At 34.6% G+C, this 23,976-nt stretch overlaps 1 protein-coding gene across 3 annotated transcripts in view; it reads right to left on the bottom strand.

The window, feature by feature from the left end:
• Positions 1-23,976, bottom strand: part of ADGRL3 (adhesion G protein-coupled receptor L3) — an 864,166-nt gene that overhangs the window by 23,724 nt on the left and 816,466 nt on the right. For all 3 annotated transcript variants that reach the window (XM_027089631.1, XM_027089632.1, XM_027089633.1), the window contains 4 exons: positions 18,649-18,675; positions 15,933-16,101; positions 8,983-9,108; positions 2,265-2,361 (listed from right to left, as the gene is read on the bottom strand). In XM_027089631.1, the coding sequence (XP_026945432.1) occupies positions 2,265-2,361; positions 8,983-9,108; positions 15,933-16,101; positions 18,649-18,675 (419 nt within the window). The remainder of the gene's footprint in view (positions 1-2,264; positions 2,362-8,982; positions 9,109-15,932; positions 16,102-18,648; positions 18,676-23,976) is intronic.

The following is a 23,976-nucleotide window of genomic DNA, read 5'->3' as shown; positions in this document are numbered from 1 at the left end:
TATAGGAGATCAGGAAGATTATTATGATGTCTACCACCATTAAAGTCACTGAGTGAAAGGAAGAATATATATGCTGAAGGAAAAGATCACTGCATGAACATACAAGTCATAAATTCAATTTAACCCCCTCCCCAAAGCCATCATCAAAGTAACTTATTGGATGTCACAAGAAATTTTATACCCTTTCTTCAATAACTTTAAGAAATATCTTTTAGAGCTAAAGATTTTAAAAACAGACTTAAACATATAATCAGACAATATAAAATATTATTTTCTATAAATATATTTCAAATTGACCTAGTCATCCTCATAGCACATATTCCAAGTTGAACTTTCTGAGAAGGAACTAAAAAGGGCACAGCAATGTTATATAATGTGATTGACCTTAAAAATCAAGGTCATAAAAATTATTCATTTAAAATAATTTTTAATAAAGCTGCATACCTTATTATCTTTACATAAATTTAGATCATAATGCTAAACCAAATAGTTATTTTACATATTTTATCTGTCTTCACAGTAGGCAAATAAACAGTGCATCATTAAAATTAAATCTCATCTTTTGTTTAAATGACACTTATCCTATGGCTGCTGTGACCGTTAGATGCAAGATACTTCTAATAATAAATCTTATTAATAAGGATAGTTTTCTTAAAGGAACATACTGTAAATTTTCTATGTATTATTTCTATGTATTATTTAAAGTAAAAAGAAAAATCTGTCACTATGAAAGCAAATTTGTTCCTAAACTTTGGAGGCATGTGTAAGTAATCTGTTCTCTGTGGTTTAGGAAGTATGTCAGAAAGTTAAAAGTATTCATATTTAAATTTTCACAAACTAACCAGTAAAACTAAACTTAAAATGAGAAGAATACTTAAGAGATATTATGTAAAATAAACTAAAAATGAAACAAAATAAAAGAAGGTAATTGTTTTATTTTAATGTATTTTCTTCAGATTTGGCGGAATATTTGCACTCACTGTTTTAACTTAAGCAAAAGTGATGTAGAAAATTTAATATCATTACTAGCTTATAGTTAACTATATCACTACCACAAATAAAAGTATGTAAATCAATCAAAATTAAATATAATATGGATGAATCCCTATATCAAATTCAACTTAGACACTACTTGTTGTAACTTCTTTTATATAAATAAGATGCAACTTACTTGAGTAAAAGTAATTAACAGCACCAGCATCTGAATCTTTCTTAATTGTAAACCATAATTATTAAATTGTTTCTAAGTAGCATTTAATATAACAGAAAGCTCTCAGAAACAGGTTTAGAACAAACAAATAATTCTAGCTTAGAGGCTAAAAAAAATAACAATGTCAATCATAAAAATAACCACTGAATATATGCATTAAAAAATGTCTCTTTTAGGACAGTGCAATTAGAATGTGCTCATAGAAGCACCACCCCCCAGATAAAAGTGTATTCTAAAGATTTCCCTGTACAGAGTGTAGTGTACTCTAGCTCTCCACAAACATTATATCTACTCATTTTTACTGCAGTCAATTTAATTTTAATCACACACACACACACACACACACACACAGTGGGGAGGGGGAGAAGAGGGAGAAAGAGAGAGACAGAGGCAATAAAAAGATCAACCACAAACAAAATAGTAGATTAAGGGAACTTCATTTTCAAAACCAAAATGATACCCCAGAAGCATTTTAACCAGAAGCACATACACACCAAAAAAATCATTTTATATATATATAAGATTTATATATAGTGGGTTTTTTCTTCTGTATCTTTAAATATCCAATATTATCTGGACACATCTTTTTGATATTAAGATTAGGTGGGATTTTTCCCCAAATACACAGGTTGCCTTAAGTATGTATTAGAGAGTATAATTTTACTTCCACAAAGACTATGAAATTGCTCTATACGTGGGGTAATGTGGAACTCTATGATGTCTAGCAGACTATATAGCTACATAATTGCCCATTTTCACTGCTTCCAATGAGGCCTGACAGCTCACCAGTTTATAACAGTGGCAGATGACTAGAGAAAGAAGTTTCTCACTTTTTAACTTACTTTCAGAAAAGATCTCCTGAAAATTCTGGATTGAAAAAACAAAAAGGCTTATGAATAATGGAACACACTACTACACTCAACCAGGTTTTATATCCTTGCAATATTCCTATCACATGGAACAAGGTCCAGAAGTTGCAAATACAGCAATGCATTTAAGAACTTCTTAAAGTAATCACAAAAAAGAGTGAATATGAAAACTTATTTCTAATTACCTCTGTTGAGTGATGCTGAACTGTTTATATCTCCAGTAATGAAGGAAGACTCTGACTGCTTTCGGACCGTGTCATTCCACATCCTACGAATTCGGCTCTGGAGGAGGGAAAGGAAAAAAAGGAAATGCGCTCACCACACTGTGAATTTTCACACATATGTTCTTTTTTGTTTCTATTACAGTATGAGGCTTATATTTCTGGCATCTGGCAAATATACAACTTCTACATGCTTGTAGTACAGTAGCATAAGAACATCAGGAACTAAATTAATGATAATAATTGGTTCTCATTAAGTGTGTTCTTAAATGCCTATGCCAGAAATAATTATAGCTATTTAAAAGGAATAAATGTAACATACTATACCAATTTAAACATGAAGATACATAGAAATGTACTCCAGATAGAATTTAATAATTTAAATTTCTAAGGTAAAACAAATTATTTTCATTGTAACTTTTATGGGAATGGGATATTTAAATATGCATTAATTTGTAAGTTTTATTAACAAAAGATTTACTTATGAATTCAGAATCTTGCAAGAAGAAACAGTTTGGTAAGAAAAGAACAGAGTATATTAAAATGTTACTAAACTTAACATTTTCCATAAATTTTGTAAGACCAATGTAATTTTACAGGTTACATACTATCTCAACTTCTTCTTTCTTTTGAAGGAGATAAAGGAAGTCGATTCATCTTCATTCATTTCTAGACAGTAGGAAGTTTTATAGAGAACTGAAAATTCTTACATCATTATATATATTCTCAAATTCAATTTTCCAAGTGTCTGATAATTCAAGAAAGCAGTGTAATATTTTTCCATTGAGGGGGGACTTTTTTCTGGTTTACTGCTTTGCTATTTTATTTGAGTTAGGGATCAAAAAGTATTAACAATCTTGTGAGCAGGAAACAAAATATTTTCAGAAGCTTTTCCAAGGATGAAAAACTTCTTAGAACTATTACTAGTACTAATGGTGAAATCAAGCTCACAAATGGGTTATGTTCCAAATATATTTGAATTCCTTGAATAACAGGAGTACCTAATCTTAAAATACTAGACAGTTGGTTTTATGAATATTGGGATATGTTTATCTTTTAGAAATGTCTATATTGTTATATAGGTCAGCAAATACATACATACACATACACATACAGCAAAACTAATAAAAGTACAATAAGAAAACCGGTGCAGTAAAACCTGCACTTGAAAAATGTTTCTATTGAAAAATACTTCAAAACTTCAAGCTGAAATACTGAAAACAAATCTCTCACATTTGTTTTATTAGTTAACTAATTAAAAATATTAATTACCCTTTACTGCATGCCAAATACTGATCTAGGAAATACAAAGGCGAAAGGCAAACACAAACATCTTTGCCTTCATGGAGTTGCTAGACTAGTAAGTGACAGACTAATTAAATATAAATTAACAAAAATTAATGCAAAAGTACAATGTACCCACAAATCTCCATAGAAGCATTACTTATAGCTGAAAACTGTGACCAACCCAACTGATTATCAATGGTAGAATGAGTGAATAAATTATAGAACAATATACAGCGATGAAAATAAAAGAGCAACATAGCCTCCTGAAGCAACATACATGTCCAAAGAAAGGAGGAAAACATAAAAGAATACGTATTGGATGATTTCATGTGGGTAAGTATCAAACACATGCAAAACAAAAAGTACTGTTAAAAGTTAAGATAGTGACTATGTTTTGAGGTGAATGATTGAGAAGCGTTCAAATGGTTTCTGAGGCACTCTCAATATTCTAATATTTGGTCTGGGGAAGGGTAATAAATCACCGTGCCATATGCTTATATTTTGCATGCTTTTTTAATGTTTTTTATACTGCTTAATTGAAATAATTTTTAAGTGCACATAACAAGAGAACATGTTTAGGAAATCTGAGAACATTGCACTGAAGAAGTGACATCTCAGCTGAGAGTTGATGGAATTATGATCATTGTTAGGTGACATTTATTTGAGCTGCCCCATTATCTTCTATTATTATTTTCATTAGTCTCCTCTACCTGGGCTAGCCACACCTGTTTCCCTGCCATTCCTTAACACACCAAGCACAATTCTGCCTTAGGTTTTTTTTTTTTTTTTTTGCCGTACGCAGGCCTCTCACTGTTGTGGCCTCTCCCGTTGCGGAGCACAGGCTCCTGACGCGCAGGCTCAGCGGCCATGGCTCACGGGCCCAGCCGCTTCGCGGCATGTGGGATCTTCCCGTACCGGGGCACGAACCCGTGTCCCCTGCATCGGCAGGCGGACTCTCAACCACTGCGCCACCAGGGAAGCCCCTGCCTTAGGTTTTGTATGATTATTTCTTCTGTCTGGAGTGCTCCTTCCCCAGATACTGGTATGGATATATCTTTCACCTCTTCAACTTTCGCTCCTGAAAGAGACCTAACTTGATCACCCCATTTAGAACTGTATTGCACCCACCCACCTCTGCAATTTCTGCCCCCATAGCATTACCATCTTCTACAATATTATTATAATATAGTTTTCTTATATTTAATGTCCAATAATTAATGTCCAATGTCTGCATTAGGTTTGAGGCTCTAGAAAAACAGAAATTTTGGGAATTCCCTGGCGGTCGAGTGGTTAGGACTCCATGCTTTCACTGACGAGGGTCCAGGTTCAATCCCTGGTCGGGGAACTAAGATCCCGCAAGCAGCACAGCGTGGCCCAAAGATAAAAAGAAAAACAAAAATTTTGCCTTTTTTTGTTCAGTGATGTATCACACACCTGAAATAATGCCTGGTACACAGTGATTATTATATGTGTATATACATAAAATATGTATTATAAATATAATATTTAAATATTTCAATTCTTTCTATGTTCTAGGTTTTATGCTATGTATTTTTCATGTATTCACTCTCTTATTCATTACAAAATTGAGGTTTAGAGGTTCACATGTCCAATATCACAGACCAAATAAATGGCATAACCAGTATCTGAATTCTGATCTAGGAGATTAACAACTCACTACATTATATCAAATAATTTCTGAAAAGGAAATGGAGAAAAGGGTAAAGTATTGCAGGCAGAAGAAAAGTATACAGTATGTGGCACAGAGCCAACACTTAAATGTTCATGGAACGAACCAGGACAAGCCTTAGAATATGGCAGTGAATAAAGCAAGTCACAGAAGACTACATACAATAGGTACCATTTTAAAGAAAGATTTTAAAAAGGTGAAGTAAACAACATCTTTTCTGGAGGTGAAGAAATTATTAGAAAAGTCAAGGAAATGAAGAACAGAAGTTAGTAGCTGTCTCTGGTAGGGAGGCATAGGGATTGGTTAGGGAGAGGTTTCAACAAGGGAAAAACGTATGGAAAATATTGCTTCCTAAGTTGGTTGGTGAGTTCACGGGTATTGATTTTATTATACTATGCTTCACAATCTAATATATGCCACATATATTTTTTTATGTTTCAAATATTATGTAACAAAAGTAAATACATTTACAAAGTCAGTAAAACAAATGAAAGATAAATGACAGAACAATTAATGGAAGGTCAAAGTGGAAAGGACAATACTTCAGCTCATAGTTTTTAAAAATACACACACATACCAATCCTATACACATCTCTGTGAATATATGTTTGTGTGTGATTATGGATATTACCACCTTTTTATAAGTGATTAGCACCAGGGGATCAACAGGTGGAGAGGATTTTTAATTTTTAGTCTTGCCAGTCACACTCTTTCATTACCTACATAGTAGCCACATGATCTTTATTACATGTGGATGATTTCCTGTCACTGCCTTTTCTAAATGATCCCATTACCTTTCTAAAGTAATCAAAATAAAATGTGAACTCCCATACTCTTAAAATACCTAAGGATCTGTCTCCAGCCTTCTTTGACTTCATCTCCTACTCACTCTCTCACCACTTTAGCCAATGACATTCTTCTTATTCCCAAAGTTGCAAGGTCTCACCCACCTAAAGGGTTTTGTATTTGATGTTCTCTCACCTGGAATTCTCTTTCCCTGAACTCCCTTCCTGTCTTTCCCCAAATAGTCTTTGCCTAGCACTAATCTAAGTAACTACCTGGACTTTCTGTATCACATAACCATATTTGGTTATCCACCAGCTCTCATAATCTGATATTCCCTGTTGGTTTATTTGTTAATAAATTTTCTGCCTTTCACAATTAGAATGAAAGCTCCAGATCATGGGGAAAGTTATTTGTCTTTCAACCATTTTATCACCAGAGCTTACAAGACTGCTTGGCATTTAAAGAGAAACTCAATGTTTCTCAACAAAAAATATAACAATTGTGATTTTAGAAGTTCTCTGATGTGGAAAAAGGCATCTATACTCCCAAAAGTTTACCTTAATATCAGTGACTGTTTTAGACTTTGCTCATGGAAGTTCAGAGTTAATATGAAATATTTATTATTTTTACCTAAACAGACTAGGTTAAAGTGACTATCATTTTATGTAGGGTTGGATTGTTGTAGTTAATCAGAATTAGTATTATATTAAGCATAATAAAAAACCTAATGTTGGGTTTTTGTTCCCACTATTAGAATCGTGATGTTATAACTGTAAAAGTGAAAAAAATGACACAGCTTTAAAATATATACCTGAAATTATAGTCTGCAATAATGACACTAGTAAGTGGTACCTGCTCCAGTTTATTGAGCATGTACAGTATGTTGTGTTTGGTATACATTAGCTTGATCTTCCTAACAACATAAGAAATCAGAAACCACTTTACTTACAAAAAAACTGAGGGTCAGTGAGATTTAATAACTTGTTTTATGTCACAGCTGGTAGGTACATGGCAAGGCTAGAATTCAAACCAAGGTCTCCCCACCCACCAAGTTTATGGTTATTCTATTAAGCTGCACTGCCCTATCATGTAGCTTAGAAGTAATGCTAAACACTGCACAACTCTGTTTTAACATAATAAATGAAGCTCCAACGTATTGTTTCATTAAGGGCATATGTCAATAAAATAACTACGGGATAATGGTTGATGCGTTCGGTTTTATGAGAAGTATGCACAAACAAGTCAAGTTAAATGACATATAGAATCTCGGCAATTTAAAAGCTGTGGAAAAGATTGTTACAAAAAAGAGAGTTAAGCATTATCAGGTTGAAAATAAAGTAATGGATTACAAGGAGGTCACGCTGGAAGCATCATCCAGGTATGCCCCAACTCTTATGTGAAACTTCAGATTTCTAACTGACAAATTTAGTAGTCCTAGACTAAGAAATCTCAGTCCACCTAACTTGGAACATTTGCTTCCCCTAATTTACAACTTTGCAACCTCAGTAAGGCATAGAAATAATAAAATAAATTCAAATTATTAATAGCTGTATATTATATGTAGGAATAAGTTTCATGATCATTATGATAATTAGTGCTTGTTAAGTGTTGAGATAGTCTGATAGGTTTGACAGTTATAGGTTAGTTTTAAAATTTTTAGTTGGAAATATTAGATTGATATTAGATATGTAGTTTTATTTGTAAGATAAAAGAGAACTCCTTTAGTGTGAGAAAGTGTTTATTTCTGACAATATTGTTCATTATCTTTGGTTTATAGAGTTTTTCAAGTGCTAGTTAGGTGTGTACGACAGTCCAGTCTGACAGTGAATGTGTTTGAGAGAATCAGATATATTAGATTTGTTAAATATCATTAAATGATATTTAAAGGTTACGAGGATATTTAATTTTCTAAGCCTATGAATGGAATTGTTTAGGTGAATTTAATGGATTAAATTTACAAGCTGATTGGAAATTAGTCAAAGAACAAATGTTCTTTTTTATATTATATATAAAATTACCAAGTTAAAAAAATAGATTTACAGGTTGAGCTGAGTTAAAAAAAATGTTATTGATTTATAACTTTATTTAGGAATTAAAATTCAAGTCTGCTTCAGAAAATTGCTATTAACAACACTGAAAAAAATGATTGTTTTTCCCACTGAACCATACAATCTTAAAAATATTAGTATGCTAGTTGGAACCCAAACTCATTCATGTATGACCCACATATGTCTTTTATTTGACTGGCTCATTTTAGTCATCCTAGAGTTGCTGAACTTTCTACGTAATAATCTTTGGACTGACATTGTGGCCTAGGAAAAATGGCAGACAGGTTACCTAAAAGTTTAAAATTTCCTTGATGAGGGATAATGCAGCTACTATATTTAATGCTGGACTGATGGGAGTAGCACTTAGATCAGTTAAGTCAATGATGCTATTATGGTAGTCTTCACTACCTGAATTGCCCTTTGATTTACCAGCATACAATATGGTATGAGTTAGAACTGTTTTTATTAAACATACCATCTAATAAGTAAATACAGTATATGATAAAGAATTATTACACTAGTTAAGTGAAGTAATTAACTCAAGAATCATATATCTATGTAAAATATTACTTTCTTAGAATTTTGGGTGAAATGCAAAATTCCTTTCCTTACCTTCTATATTCATTCAACTGGGAATAATCTGAAATCATGAATTATTATGCAAACTTAGACCCTAAACTTCACTTTTTTTGCAATTTGGTTTCTTAAATTTCTGTCATAACCATTTTCATTTGAGACACACTAAAACAAAACAACAAATTTGATATGTTAAATACTTGAGATAGAAAATAGATCTCATCAAGAAAGGATAGCAACCCATAACAGAAGATAGGTAAGAGATATTTCATTTTAGTTAACAAATATTGTTTACCTGTGAGCCTGTGGAGTACCGCCCAGGAGTTCGAGAACCAGATGTTTTCCCTGAGCCAATGGAGCTCTCTGTACTTTTGCCACTACAACAATGTGTTCGCAGACATTTCCCATACTCTTTTCGTACCTAGCCAAAAATATTAACTTCTGTTAGCAAGTAATTCATTTCAGCTAGGAAATATAAAATGCATGTGTTTTATTTTAGATAATTAATATAAAATTTTTTTGCCCTACAGATATAAAAAAGTCTGTTCAGTATATATTTTATACATTTTTCACAATATAAAATAATATTCACACTGTCAAGATTGAAATTTTGCATAACTGGAGCCTTTTAAAACACGCAAACACACATATATCCAATCACACTATAATGATACAGTCTCAGTTGGAAAAACAAAAACTTAAGACTCTTCAAGACACTATTTTTAGCTTCATATATTTGATATGAAGTAGCCTATCTAACTCTTTCTCCATTCCCTCTTCTCTCTAACTTTCTCACTAGAACAGTTGTACTGTTCTTTTTTTTTTTTTTTTTTTTTTGCGGTACGTGGGCCTCTGACTGTTGTGGCCTCTCCCGTTGCGGAGCACAGGCTCCGGACGCGCAGGCTCAGCGGCCATGGCTCACGGGCCCAGCCGCTCCGCGGCATGTGGGATCTTCCCGGACCGGGGCACGAACCCGTGTCCCCTAGCATCGGCAGGCGGACTCTCACCCACTGCGCCACCAGGGAAGCCCAGCTAAACTGTTCTTTAGGCAGAAGTGTAGTGAGGAAGTTAGAGAGAAGAGGGAATGGAGAAAGAAGGAGAGGGAGAAAGAGAGGAGAGAGAATATTTAAAGACAGAACAGAAAAAAAAGGAATGTGTTGGGCTAAGCACTTTTTAAAATTTTATATTTCTCTGGTTTACTTCTCTTAAAAGAGGTCAAATCTGCAACTTGAGACTATAAAATATTCTCAAAATATTTTAAATTCATTCCTTCAAAATAGTTCTATTCAATAATTACAGAGAAATATGATTGCTTTTCTATATAGCATTGTGACTACATTATTAATCCTTGCTGTAGTATAAAAATCACAGGATAAAAGGAGATAATCATTTTTTAGCTGATGTTTTCAAACAGGAAAATATATCAACAATTTTGGGGAAAATTTTGATCATGTTTATTTAAAAATTTTTATTACTGCCTATTTAATCAAATAAGACATACAAAAATAAACAGTAACTGTTCTAAATCTCACCTCCACTAGCAACATCAAGAAAAATAATTACCAACTACTTGTTCATCAATTAAAAACACATTCTAGGATAACTTACTGGTTTTATAGTCACAAATTTTATATTCATTATGAAATAACACTGTATATATGTTATTCTTAGCACTTTATTGATTTCACATGAGTTCACAGTTTCCAGAAATTGTGACAATATAATATTATTTAAAACAAAGTTATAAAAACACGCTTTTTTGAGAAGTGTTATTTAGAATCGAAAACAAAAAAAAAGGAGTGTAAATGACACATCAAAATTAGTATTTGAAGAAAAACATATCTTAATATATTAACATTCATTCTATCAAAGATATAGCAAAATCAGAGACTGACTATATTCAGATTTGTTTGAAGAACTCACATTCATTAAATCCTTATTATGTGATAGGAACAATGATACAGAGTGAGGTGAATCAAAGCATGGAGGAGGAGAGCCTGATAGGAAGTGGGTAGGCAGACCAAGGAAGGCTTCTCAGAGAAGAGGACTTCTTCAAGCTATCTTTAAAAGACAGGTTGGAATGTGTTGGTTTAGAAGATCAAGTTGAAAGAATGGATAGTTAAGAGAAAAAAGGCATTCAGTGAGAACAAAACAGAGAGGCATGATGTGCTAAGCTTTGAAGCCTTTCTCTGATTTGTAATGTCAAAATTACATATTATTTAATATATTTAAGTTATATTAATGTTTTCCAACCAACCTCTTCTATGCTATATTTCTCAATAATTAGAAATAATTATTTTTATTCAGTATTTACAAGCCAATTCATATTTTGTTTATTTTTTAGAAGAAGTAAGTTTGTGCCCACCTGTGTGTGTCCAAGACATGTGTAAGTTTTGGGAGGGTGAGATGAAGAAGCTTCTACTTTTTAATCACTATTTGCTAGGAACTATGCTAGGCTCCTCCCTCAAAATGATTCTGGGAAGGGCTTCCCTCGTGGCGCAGTGGGTGAGAGTCCGCCTGCTGATGCAGGGGACACGGGTTCGTGCCCCGGTCCGGGAAGATCCCACATGCCGCGGAGCGGCTGGGCCCGTGAGCCATGGCCGCTGAGCCTGCACGTCCGGAGCCTGTGCTCCGCAACGGGAGAGGCCACAACAGTGAGAGGCGTGCGTACCACACACACACAAAACACCTCCTATAGGAAATATGATTGTTAAATGTCCATAAGAGCCAATACTGTCTATAGATTCAATGCAATCTCTTGAAAAAATTTCAATGATATTCTTCACAGATACAGGAAAAACAACCCTAAAATTTGTACAGAACCACCAAAGACCTCAAAGAGCCATAGCAATCCTGAGAAAGAACAAAGATGGAGGTTTCGTGTTTCCTGATTTCACACTATACTACAAAGCTAGAGTAATCAAAGCAGTATGGTATTGGCATAATAGACACATAGACAATGGAACAGATGGAGAGCCCAGAAATAAACCCTTGCATATATGGTCAACTAATATCTGACAAGGGAGCCATGAATAATTAATGGGGAAAAAACAAGCTCTTTAATAAATGGTATTAGCAAAACCGGTTAGCCACATGCAGAAGAATGAAATTGAACCCCTATCTTATACCACCCACAACATTTAACTCAAAATGTATTAAAGAATTAAACATAAGACCTGAAACCACAAAACTCCTAGAAGAAAACAGGGGAAAACACCTGGACATTGGCCTTGACAATAATTTTTTGGATATGACATCAAAAGCACAAGCAACAAGAGCAAAAGTAGTAAGTTGTACTACATTAAACTAAAAAGCTTCTACACAGCAAAAGAAACAACAGAATTTATTGGCAATCTACAGGATGGAATAAAATATTTGCAAGTCATATATCTGAAAAGGGGTTAATACCAAAAATATATAAAGAACTCATACAACTCAGAAGCAAAACACCAAACAATCCAATTTAAAAGTGGACAAAAGAAATGAATAGAAGTTTTTTACCTAAGAAGACATACAAATGGCTAACATGAAAAGATGCTCAACATAACTAATTAGAAAAACGCAAATAAAATCACAATGAGATATCACTTTACATCTGTTAGAATGGGTAGCATCAACAAGACAAGAAATAAGTATTGGTGAGGATATGGAGAAAAGAGAGCCCTTGTGCACTGCTGGTGGGAATGTAAATAAGTACAGCCATTATGGAGAACAGTATGGAGGTTCCTCATAAAATTGAAAATAGAACTACCATATGATTCAGCAATCCCACTTCTGGGTATATATCCAAAGGAAATGAAATCAGGATCTTGAAGAGATGTCTGAACTCCCATATTCATTGCAGCACTATTCACAACAGCCAAGATATGGAAGCAACCTAAGTGTCCATCAGTGAATGAATGGATAAAGAAGATGTGTTACATATATCTAGGAATATTATTTAGCCACAAGAAAGAAGGAAATCATGCCATTTGCAACAATGTTGGATGCACCTTGAAGGCATTATGCTAAGTGAAGTAAGTCAGACAGAGAAAGATGAATCCTGTATGGTATCACTTATATGTGGAATCTAAAAAAGCCAAACTCATAGAAACAGAATAGATTGGTTGTTACCAGAGGTTGGCTGTGTGGAAATGGGGAAATGTTGGTCAAAGTGTACAAACTTCTAGCCATAAGATGAATAAGTTCTAGAAATCTAAGGTACATGATGATGATTCTAGTTAACAGTATTGTATTATACAGTTGAAAGTTGCTAAGAGAGGAGATCTTAAATGTTCTCACCACAGAAAAGAAAAGATGTTAGATGATAGAGGTATTAGCTATTCACACTATGGTGGTAATTATTTCACAGTACATAAGTGTATCAAATCAATACATTGTATACTTTAAACTTACACAATGTTATATCTCAATTATACCTCAACTTTTAAAAAAGGAATAAAAGAAAAATCTCCTAAGACTGTTTCTGCAATTTCAAAGAGAAGTATCTGGATTTTTTGTAGGCAAAAAAAAGGTGAATGATAATTCGATGTCCATATTCTCTGATGTTGGGCCATGTTCTTGACACCCAATAAAAATGCCACCAAAATCGAAAAATTCAAAACACAGAATGCATGAAAGAAAATATGCTTATGACTAGTTATTATAAATCATAAAAATAAGCTTCTGAATCAGGGCCTGGCACTTTTTTCATGAAGGGCCAGACAGTCAATATTTCAGGCTTTGTGAACCAAGAGGCAAAACCAACAATGCTGTGTGTGTACTTATTTTAAATTTTAAATGTATCCATTTAAAAATACAAAAACCATTCTTGGCTGACTGACTGCAAAAATTAAAAGCAGCTGGACAAATCTGGCCCACAAGCTGTGGTTTGCTGAACTCTGTTCTAATGAATCACAAAATTGAGCTTGATGACATATATTTTTAAAAATTTCACTTCTGTTAAATATGTTCAGTATACTAAAAATTCTAGACTTGTTTTTGGATCCTGAGGTCTGGTATCTCTACCTGGACATCAAAACATTGACATGTATTTGTAATACAATAAAAATAATAATTGGGAAAACTAATAGGTACTGGCTAATAAAAAATAATTACAATCAAAATCATTCATGCACAAAGCACAAAACTATTTTCTGTTCTGTAGAAAACTTCAATATAAACATTAAAATTTAAAAATGTGTTAGTCCAATTTCCAGCTAATACATAAAATAATTGATAAAGCTGGTTCCCTATATTTGAAGATGTTAGTATGACTAAATATGATGGCCCAATATTTCCTTATTTATATGGACAAATGCCACCCTTTCCCTTAATCTCCTGATTTTGCACCCATCATTCTACATATTGCTCTTGACAATCAGTTATAGCTTTTTTCTACGAAAATCTAGAAATCCTTCCAAGTGCTTAGTCTTTCTGACTTCTCTGAAGTGTTTTATAATACTGACCAGTGTCTACTTCTGGACATTTCCCCCGTATCTTTCATTTAGGTATTACCTTCTCATTCTTCTCCTCAAACACTTTCTTCCTTCCATTTCTATTCTTACTCATTACTCATGTCTCCTACTCTTCATAATCATCAAGTGTGGTAGACTGTTAGCTGTTTGTGATACCCAATTCCTCATCTTCCTGGGGTACAAAAAGTAGAGTATGTTTCCCAGTTTTCCTTGAAGTTTAGTTGGTACTATTTATAGTGTCCTATCTGATGGAAGGTGATTAGAAGTGATGTGAACCACTTCCTTTTTATACAAGATCCTCTCTCTCTTTCTCAGACTATCTGCTAGATGTCAACACCCAAGGTGGTTGTGGAAATCAAACAGTGAGGTTGACTGAGCTTTCATTGGGCTGTGTCCCTCCATGAGGCACCCTCATCAATTGTGCAATGAGTAAAAAAAACCTTTATTAGGTTAAGTGACGGCAATTTGGGGTGTGTGTACACTAAGTATTTGGGAAGATTCATCCCTTCCAACACAACCTCTTTTCTAAGTTAATTCTAATCCATTAGATTAGAATCCATCCATTCTAACATCATAAACTCTTTTCTTTTCTGTAACTTACATTTACAGGTCTGAGTCATAAATACTATTCTAGCCTGTATTTAAGATCATGCCAACACATTTTTAATACCTACCACCACATAAAACTGAAACAGGATAAAACTGGATGCATCTCGACAAGTGGACACCTTTCTCAACTTTTATTTGAGGTTCCCTTAGTCTCTCAAGCCAAAAATCGTAGAGGTGGATATCTTAACTCTTTATCTTCCAAAACCAATTTTAGGTCTTATAGTTTCTCTCTTAGAAAAAAAATTTCACTTCTTGCCATTTCATTTTCAGAGCCACCTCTCAATATCTCATAATTATTTTTATTACCTCCATTTTACACATGAGGAAACTGGGGCATATAAAGGTTAATTAAATGGCCCAAAGTCACATAAGCCTTTAAGTAGAGGAGCTAGGATTCGGACCCAGTCTTGGCTCAGGGGTCTATATGGTCAAGAACTACAAAGACCACATTTATAATAGAGTTAAACAGTGTAAAATGAGAAAATCACTCTTGAGATTAAAAAAAAAATGCAATGTAAGTATTTAGTTGCTAAAATTAACTTTGAAAATGAATATTTTCGTCCTTATAGATGTGAAAAATCATAAAAATAGACCAATATAAAAATTAAATATTGTCTTCTAATCATCAAAATCATAAATTTTATAAAAGATGCTTTTAAAGACATACAGAGATCTTTACTAAGTTTCCACCATTCATTTAAAAAATAAATGTTTTTATCATGAAATGTTTAGATAATTATATTTTCTAGAATATATCAATACAAATTAGTTTAAAAAAAAACAGAAAAATATATATTTCCTATGCCATGCCATATATGTACATATATATACATATATCCCATGCCTCCATAACATCTTAGAAAATCTACTCCCTAATACACAAATTCCATGTGTCTGCCAATAAAAATATTAAAGACTATAAGGTCAAATCTATAAGAATATAGTTTTTGTACATTGTCCAAATCAAAATATTTTGATTCTGTTTTTGCTGTCAAGCACATTTGCCAACTTTTATGCTTTCATTTTATGTCTGTTTTGTCTTTACTATTATAAAAATGAAATCAAATAAGTAATATATTTATTTCTTAGAGACAAACACATCAAGAATGATTTATGTTATGGGTACTTTGCTGTCATAGAATGTATGCTATTTATTCTTGAACAGAGAATTTTAGCTTACCTTCTTTTGTAGGACACAATGGAAAATGAATATAAACATTCCCTGTAGAGAATTGAAAATGGTGAAGAGATACGCCATGATGACTGTGCTTTCATTAATATACATGAGTCCAAAGGCCCAGGTCAATCCTAATAGGCAGAGAAGAGCTATTGCACCTATAACCCATGACCTGCAGAGAGAAGAGAAAATTAAGGGTTATCAAATAATTTGTCTTTAATTAACACAGTCATATTATATCAACAATACTGACACTGAAAAAAATGTTACAGTTTTATTGACAGAAAATGTAAGACAGGTGGTATAAGTACTTTAAGATTTTAATGAGAACTTACATGTTTTCAAGCTTGAGGAGATATACATGAATGAAAATGCTATAAACACAGAAATTCACTTATGCAAAAGCAGATTTGTACTATTAAATTATTCATGTATTTGCAGCACATACGCAAATGGTATGGAGATGTAATTATGGTGAATGGCAAGGGGGAAGAGTCTGTAAAGCTATGTTAGTCTCCACTGGTCTCATTGGTATGATAACATTTGTTTGATTGGACTCTTTCCATTAATCAAACACTTGTTTGATTGGACTCTTCATCTGATACACTTTTACCCCATTTTTCCAAATTTCCTCTTTTTCCATAAAAAATTTAGTGTTTACAGACAAGAATAGAAGGAACCAGTATATGGAAGATTGTATAAAATTTTAAACTTCTATTTGTCTGATTCTATAGTTAAGTAGAACAAGTGTGAGATACAGTAAATGGGAAAAAATAGTTCCCCTCTAGATCACCATCTACTCTTTCAGCCTTTGGATTGCTGTGTCTTGGGTTATGTTGGACTAGACTTTGGATATCGGGCAACTGGCAGCTTTGTTGAAAAGAAGCCCAATAGCTCAGGACACCTTCATGTCTTTGAAGTGTCTTCAAACTCACAGGAGAAAATGAAGCTGAGAATGGGATGGAGAGGGATGAACAAAGTAGTCCAGAATGGAAGACAAATTCTCACTCTCACTCCATTCCCTTAGTTTCCTCCAAGCTGCCATTCACAATAGTAATAAATGGGTGACAAAAGTCCATATATTTGTAGTAATGTATTATGTATTTACTATCAAAATAAAATGAATCTTTCCAATAGACGGGAATCCAATAATTGAAAATGGAGTCTTCTCAACTTCTCTCTAAGTATATAGAATAGGACCAAAACAGTCTAGATCTCTATACTCTTATGAGCCCACCTTTTCCTTTCCCAGTATACCTTCCTTAACATGGTAATCTAATATTTATTTTTAGCAGACTGCTATCTGCTACTTACATTGTCTAAGGAATAAATATGGGGATTGAAACTTTACAAAATGAAGGGGAAAAATCACATGTTTACTGTAATCTGAAGCTGGGTTTAATAAATTTTTCAGAGAGAACTACATCTTAAGAAAAATATGTCCCAAAGTAGTCAAATATTATTAAAGTCTTATTAAAATTAATCTCAAATATTTACCATTTTCCTTCTACAACCATCAGCCACTATATTTCAGATGTAAACATCCACTAAATTTAATGTGCTTAATTTAAAACTTTAATACTCTTGAATAAAGAATCCCTAAAGGAAGCTTGCCATTGTATGTGGCATGTTTGCTTATACAAATTAGAAAACATCTTAGATATTAATATCTTATTTTACAAGCAGATTCAGAAGTATGGGAACTTTCAAAGTAAAGCTCTTATTTGTTTACAGGTATTGGAATAAGGAAAAATGGGAAGAGTCGCCATTAAGTCAAAATTGCTATTTAGATTTAGAAATAAAATGATAGGATAAAATACTCAAGCCAGCTATTATCCACTAGAAAACACATGATGGGCCCAAGTGTTAATGATATAAAAGAGTGATGAGCCCAACTTCAAAAGAAAAAAATAAGCAAGAGCATGAAGAAGTAAGTGAAATGGTATTGGAGAAAATGAAAACAAAGGACTCTTCACCAGAAGAACAAACTGAAAGTCTACAGCAAGGTCACCCAAAGGTTGCCAATCTTAATTACAGGACATGTTATTTTAAAATGTACAAAGGAAAAAAAGCCCAAATATTAGCACTTGTGTTTATGCTTATAGATTAGTACAGACTTGTAGCTTTGTTTTAGAAATTTAAAAGATACGTTCATAAACAATTGGATCAACAACCAAGTGACATATTGAATTTGAAAGAGACAATTTTTGCATATGTAAAGTTTAATTTTTGAAGGAGATATTTTCCCCTTTTGGATATTTAACCTAAAAATTCATTAGTTTCATTTGCAGTTGGGTAGTTTCATACCCCTGAGATCATTTGAAGATATAACACTAAATCACGAAATAATTTTAGATGAATGATGTCCAAACAAACAACAGAAATGAGGACATATGCAACACAGAGGAGCACACCGAAATGAAAGGAGAAATCTATTAAAAGCAAAACAAGTCTGTACCACATGAAATTGCTATTACTGTGGCACTAAATTCAGGTGATATCCAATTAAAAGAGGTGAAGCAGAATTTTTCCGGCAATACACCTGCAGCATATTTATTCTGCATAGAAGTTGTATGCCTGATTATTTTCCTGCACAGTTTGCTCTTCTGCCTCAATGTGAATGACAGAAGCTCTAATGATTTTTCAGTACTGATCTGACAGCTGGTTCATGGGACCACACTGATAAATGGAATTTATCAGCCATTCAGGTCATTCTTACTTGATGAAGGGTCTGTTATCCTCATAGCTAAAGAATGCATAGACATAAAGACAAGAACACCAACATTAGCATTTTATGACAAAGAATTTCATATGAAAAATATTCTCCTGGTCCCCAAAAAGGCCTCTGTCCCCCACCTCCCTAAAAGGCATCATAAACTTCCCTTTATATCTAAAAGGTAAATGCTAAAATGACCATGAGAACTTAAATAACGAGGAATAAAATCAATTTTACAATACTGCAATATCCCTTATGAGACTAAAAAAATCCATTTTTTCATCATATGCTCATATTACTTGTGACTTGACAGAGACATTTATTTCTAAGAGATCACATTTCTCTAGAGAATGAGAAATCTTATGAGCAATCTGGAAAAGGCTTGGGGGCATACTTAAAATGACAGATTTCATGTCACCTAAAGGTCTTCTTATTGTATAGTATTAGTAGGTAAGATTACTTAATTATGGACAGTGCACTTCTGAGTAATGTTAACTTGCAGATGATTGACCTGAGTTAAATCTGAACATTATAGCTCTTTAAAAATAATCAACCCAACTACTTTAAAATTCTTTCTGATAGTGCACTGAGAAAAAATTTTGAATAATCTTTTGTAGTAATACGAGCAAACAGATGGCACCTGTTCATTATCACTTATATATACTAATCTATTTAGTATCATCCTGATAAAATGAGATCCAAGCACCAAATTGGTAAAGACTAGTTAGGGGATATTTTGGATATTTTTTTACAAACATAGTTGCTACTCAGTGAATTGTGATAGGACAGAAAAGAAACAGAAAACTGTGTCCTCTTTTCTCTTACCTCTTGCAAGAGGCAATAGTTTCTGATATTACGCATATACAAGTAAAGCTCTTAGAAAGGCTCCAACTGTGATGCATTTTGAACAAAGAGAACCACTGATAAAAAAAACCTTACTCTCCAGGGTGATGAAAGGGTAAAGAATACAGTGAGAGCCTGGGCTTTGAAGCCAGTTTGCCTGAGGTTTACATCCTAACTTAATTCACTTACTAGCTATTTGATCTTAGGGAAAGATTAATTAGCCTGTGGTTGTGTCATTTTATACATCTATAAAATGGTGGTAATTTTCTTGTGATAATGAAATGATATACTGTGTATCGAGTGCTCAGAACAGTGTCTGACATATTGTGTTTGATAAATATCACATAGTTATTATTAGACTATTTTCACAATGAAAATACAGAATTTCTTTCCCAAAGAATAAAACACCAAATAATAAGGGAGAGGACTGGCAGCGTGAACACAGCCTGAAGGGGTTAGTGCACCACGGCTAGCTGGGAGGGAGTCCGGGAAAAAGTCTGGACCTGCCGAAGAGGCAAGAGACTTTTTCTTCCCTCTTTGTTTCCTGCTGCGCGAGGAGAGGGGATTAAGAGCGCTGTTTAAAAGAGTTCCAGAGGTGGGCGCGAGCCGCGGTATCAGCGCGGACCGCAGAGACAGGCATGAGATGCTAAGGCTGCTGCTGCCGCCACCAAGAAGCCTGTGTGAGAGCACAGGTCACAATCCACACCTCTCTTCCGGGGAGCGTGTGCAACCCGCCACTGCCAGAGTCCCGGGACCCAGGGACAACTTCCTCGGGAGAACGCACGGTGCGCACGTGCAACGTCACGCCGGCCTCTGCCGCCGCAGACTCGCCCCACACTCCATACCCCTCCCTCCCCTCGGCCTGAGTGAGCCAAAGACCCCGAATCAGTGGCTCATTTAACCTCGTCCTGTCTGAGCAAAGAACAGACGCCCTCCGGTGACCTACACGCAGAGGCGGGGCCAAATCCAAAGCTGAACCCCGGGAGCTGTGCGAACAAAGAAGAGAAAGGGAGATCTCTCCCAGCAGCCACAGGAGCAGCGGATTAAATCTCCACCATCAACTTGATGTCCCCTGCACCTGTGGAATACCTGAATAGACAACGAATCATCCCAAATTCAGGATGTGGACTTTGAGAGCAAGATTTATTATTTTTTCCCCTTTTCCTCTTTTTGTGAGTGTGTATGTGTATGCTTCTGTGTGAGATTTTGTCTGTATAGCTTCGCTTTCACCATTTGTCCTAGGGTACCATCCGTCTGGTTTTTTGTTCTTTTTCACTTGTTAAAAATATTGTTTTCTTAATAATTTTTTATTTTAATTATTTTATTTTACCTTACTTTATTTTATTTTCTTTTATCCTTCTTTCTTTCTTTCTTTCTTTTTCTTTCCCTCCCTCCCTCGCTCCCTCCCTCCCTTCCTTCCTTTCTTTCTACTTTTTCTCCCTTTTATTCTGAGCCGTGTGGATGAAAGGCTCTTGGTGCTGCAGCCAGGAGTCAGTGCTGTGCCTCTGAGGTGGGAGAGCCAACTTCAGGACACTGGTCCACAACAGACCTCCCAGCTCCACGTAATATCAAACAGTGAAAATCTCCCAGAGATCTCCATCTCAACACCAACACCCAGCTTCACTCAACGACCAGCAAGCTACAGTACTGGACACCCTATGCCAAACAACTAGCAAGACAGGAACACAGCCCCATCCATTAGCAGAGAGGCTGCCTAAAATCATAATAAGTCCACAGACACCCTAAAACACACCACAAGATGTGGACCTGCCCAGCAGAAAGACAAGATCCAGCTTCATCCACCAGAACACACGCACTAGTCCCCTCCACGAGGAAGCCTGCACAACCCACTGAACCAACTTTAGCCACTGGGGACAGACACCAAAAACAAGGGGAACTACGAACCTGAAGCCTGCAAAATGGTGACCCCAAACACAGTAAGATAAGCAAAATGAGAAGGCACAGAAACACACAGCGGATGAAACAGCAAGATAAAAACCCACCAGACATAACAAATGAAGAGGAAATAGGCAGTTTACCTGGAAAAGAATTCAGAATAATGATAGTAAAGATGATCCAAAATGTTGGAAATAGAATAGATAAAATGCAAGAAACATTTAACAAGGATCTAGAAGAACGAAAGATGAAACAAGCAACGATGAACAACAATTAAAAATACTCTAGAAGGGATCAATAGCAGAATAACTGAGGCAGAAGAACGGATAAGTGACCTGGAAGATACAATAGTGGAAATAACTACTGCAGAGCAGAATAAAGAAAAAAGAATGAAAAGAACTGAGGACAGTCTCAGAGACCTCTGGGACAACATTAAACACACCAACATTCGAATTATAGGGGTTCCAGAAGAAGAGAAAAAGAAAGGGACTGAGAAAATATTTGAAGAGATTATAGTTGAAAACTTCCCTAATATGGGAAAGGAAATAGTTAATCAAGTCCAGGAAGCACAGAGAGTCCCATACAGGATAAATCCAGGGAGAAATATGCCAAGACACATTAATCAAACTGTCAAAAATTAAATACAAAGAAAACATATTAAAAGCAGCAAGGGAAAAACAACAAATAACACACAAGGGAATCCCCATAAGGTTAACAGCTGAACTTTCAGCAGAAACTCTGCAAGCCAGAAGGGACTGGCAGGACATACTTAAAGTGATGAAGGAGAAAAACCTGCAGCCAAGACTACTCTACCCAGCAAGGATCTCATTCAGATTTGATGGAGAAATTAAAACCTTTACAGACAAGCAAAAGCGGAGAGAGTTCAGCACCACCAAACCAGCTTTACAACAAATGCTAAAGTATCTTCTCTAGGCTAGAAACACAAGAAAAGGAAAAGACCTATAATAACAAACCCAAAACAATTAAGAAAATGGGAATAGGAAACATACATATAGATAATTACCTTAAATGTAAATGGACTAAATGCTCCCACCAAAAGACACAGACTGGCTGAATGGATACAAAAACAAGACCCATATATATGCTGTCTACAAGAGACCCACTTCAGACCTAGAGACACATACAGACTGAAAGTGAGGGGATGGAAAAAGATATTCCATGCAAATGGAAACCAAAAGAAAGCTGGAGTAGCAATTCTCATATCAGACAAAATAGACTTTAAAATAAAGACTATTAGAAGACACAAAGAAGGACACTACATGATGATCAAGGGATTGATCCCAGAAGATGTAACAATTGTAAATATTTATGCACCCAACACAGGAGCACCTCAATACATAAGGCAAATACTAACAGCCATAAAAGGGGATATCCACAGTAACATATTCATAGTAGGGGACGTTAACACCCCACTTTCACCAATGGACAGATCATCCAAAATGAAAATAAATAAGGAAACACATGCTTTAAATGAAACATTAAACAAGATGGATTTAATTGATATTTATAGGACATTCCATCCAAAAACAACAGAATACACATTTTTCTCAAGTGCTCATGGAATATTCTCCAGGATAGATCATATATTGGGTCACAAATGAAGCCTTGGTAAATTTAGAAAAATTGAAATTGCATCAGGTATCTTTTCTGACCACAACACTATGAGACTAGATATCAATTACAGGAAAAGATTGCAAAAAATACAAACACGTGGAGGCTAAACAATACACTACTTAATAACAAAGTGATTACTGAAGAAATCAAAGAGGGAATAAAAAAATACCTAGAAACAAATGACAATGGAGACTGTATAGCTTTCTCTGTATAGCTTTGTCTGTATACAGCAAAAGCAGTTCTAAGAGGGAAGTTTATAGCAATACAATCCTACCTTAAGAAACAGGAAACATCTTGAATAAAAAACCTAACCTTGCACCTAAAGCAAATAGAGAAAGAAGAACAAAAAAATGCCAGAGTTACCAGAAGAAAAGAAATCATAAAGATCAGATCAGAAATAAATGAAAAAGAAATGAAGGAAATGATAGCAAAGATCAATAAAACTAAAATCTGGTTCTTTGAGAAGATAAAGAAAATTGATAAACCATTAGCCAGACTCATCAACAAAAAAAGGGAGAAGACTCAAATCAATAGAATTAGAAATGAAAAAGGAGAGGTAACAACTGACACTGCAGAAATACAAGAGATCATGAGAGATTACTACAAGCAACGCTATGCCAATAAAATGGACAATCTGGAAGAAATGGACAAATTCTTAGAAATGCACAACCTGCCAAGACTGAATCAGGAAGAAATAGAAAATATGAACAGACCAATCACAAGCACTGAAATTGAAACTGTGATTAAAAATCTTCCAACAAACAAAAGCCCAGGACCAGATGGCTTCACAGGCGAATTCTATCAAACTTTTAGAGAAGAGCTAACACCTGTCCTTCTCAAACTCCTCCAAAATGTAGCAGAGGGAGGAACACTCCCAAACTCATTCTACGAGGCCACCATCACCCTGATACCAAAACCAGACAAGGATGTCAAAAAGAAAGAAAACTACAGGCCAAT

Source organism: Aethalodelphis obliquidens, unplaced genomic scaffold (assembly GCF_003676395.1).
Source record: "Aethalodelphis obliquidens isolate GAN/ISIS:26980383/991018 unplaced genomic scaffold, ASM367639v1 scaffold67, whole genome shotgun sequence".
Taxonomy (NCBI): domain Eukaryota; kingdom Metazoa; phylum Chordata; class Mammalia; order Artiodactyla; family Delphinidae; genus Aethalodelphis; species Aethalodelphis obliquidens.
This window is presented reverse-complemented; position numbering and strand designations above follow the sequence as displayed.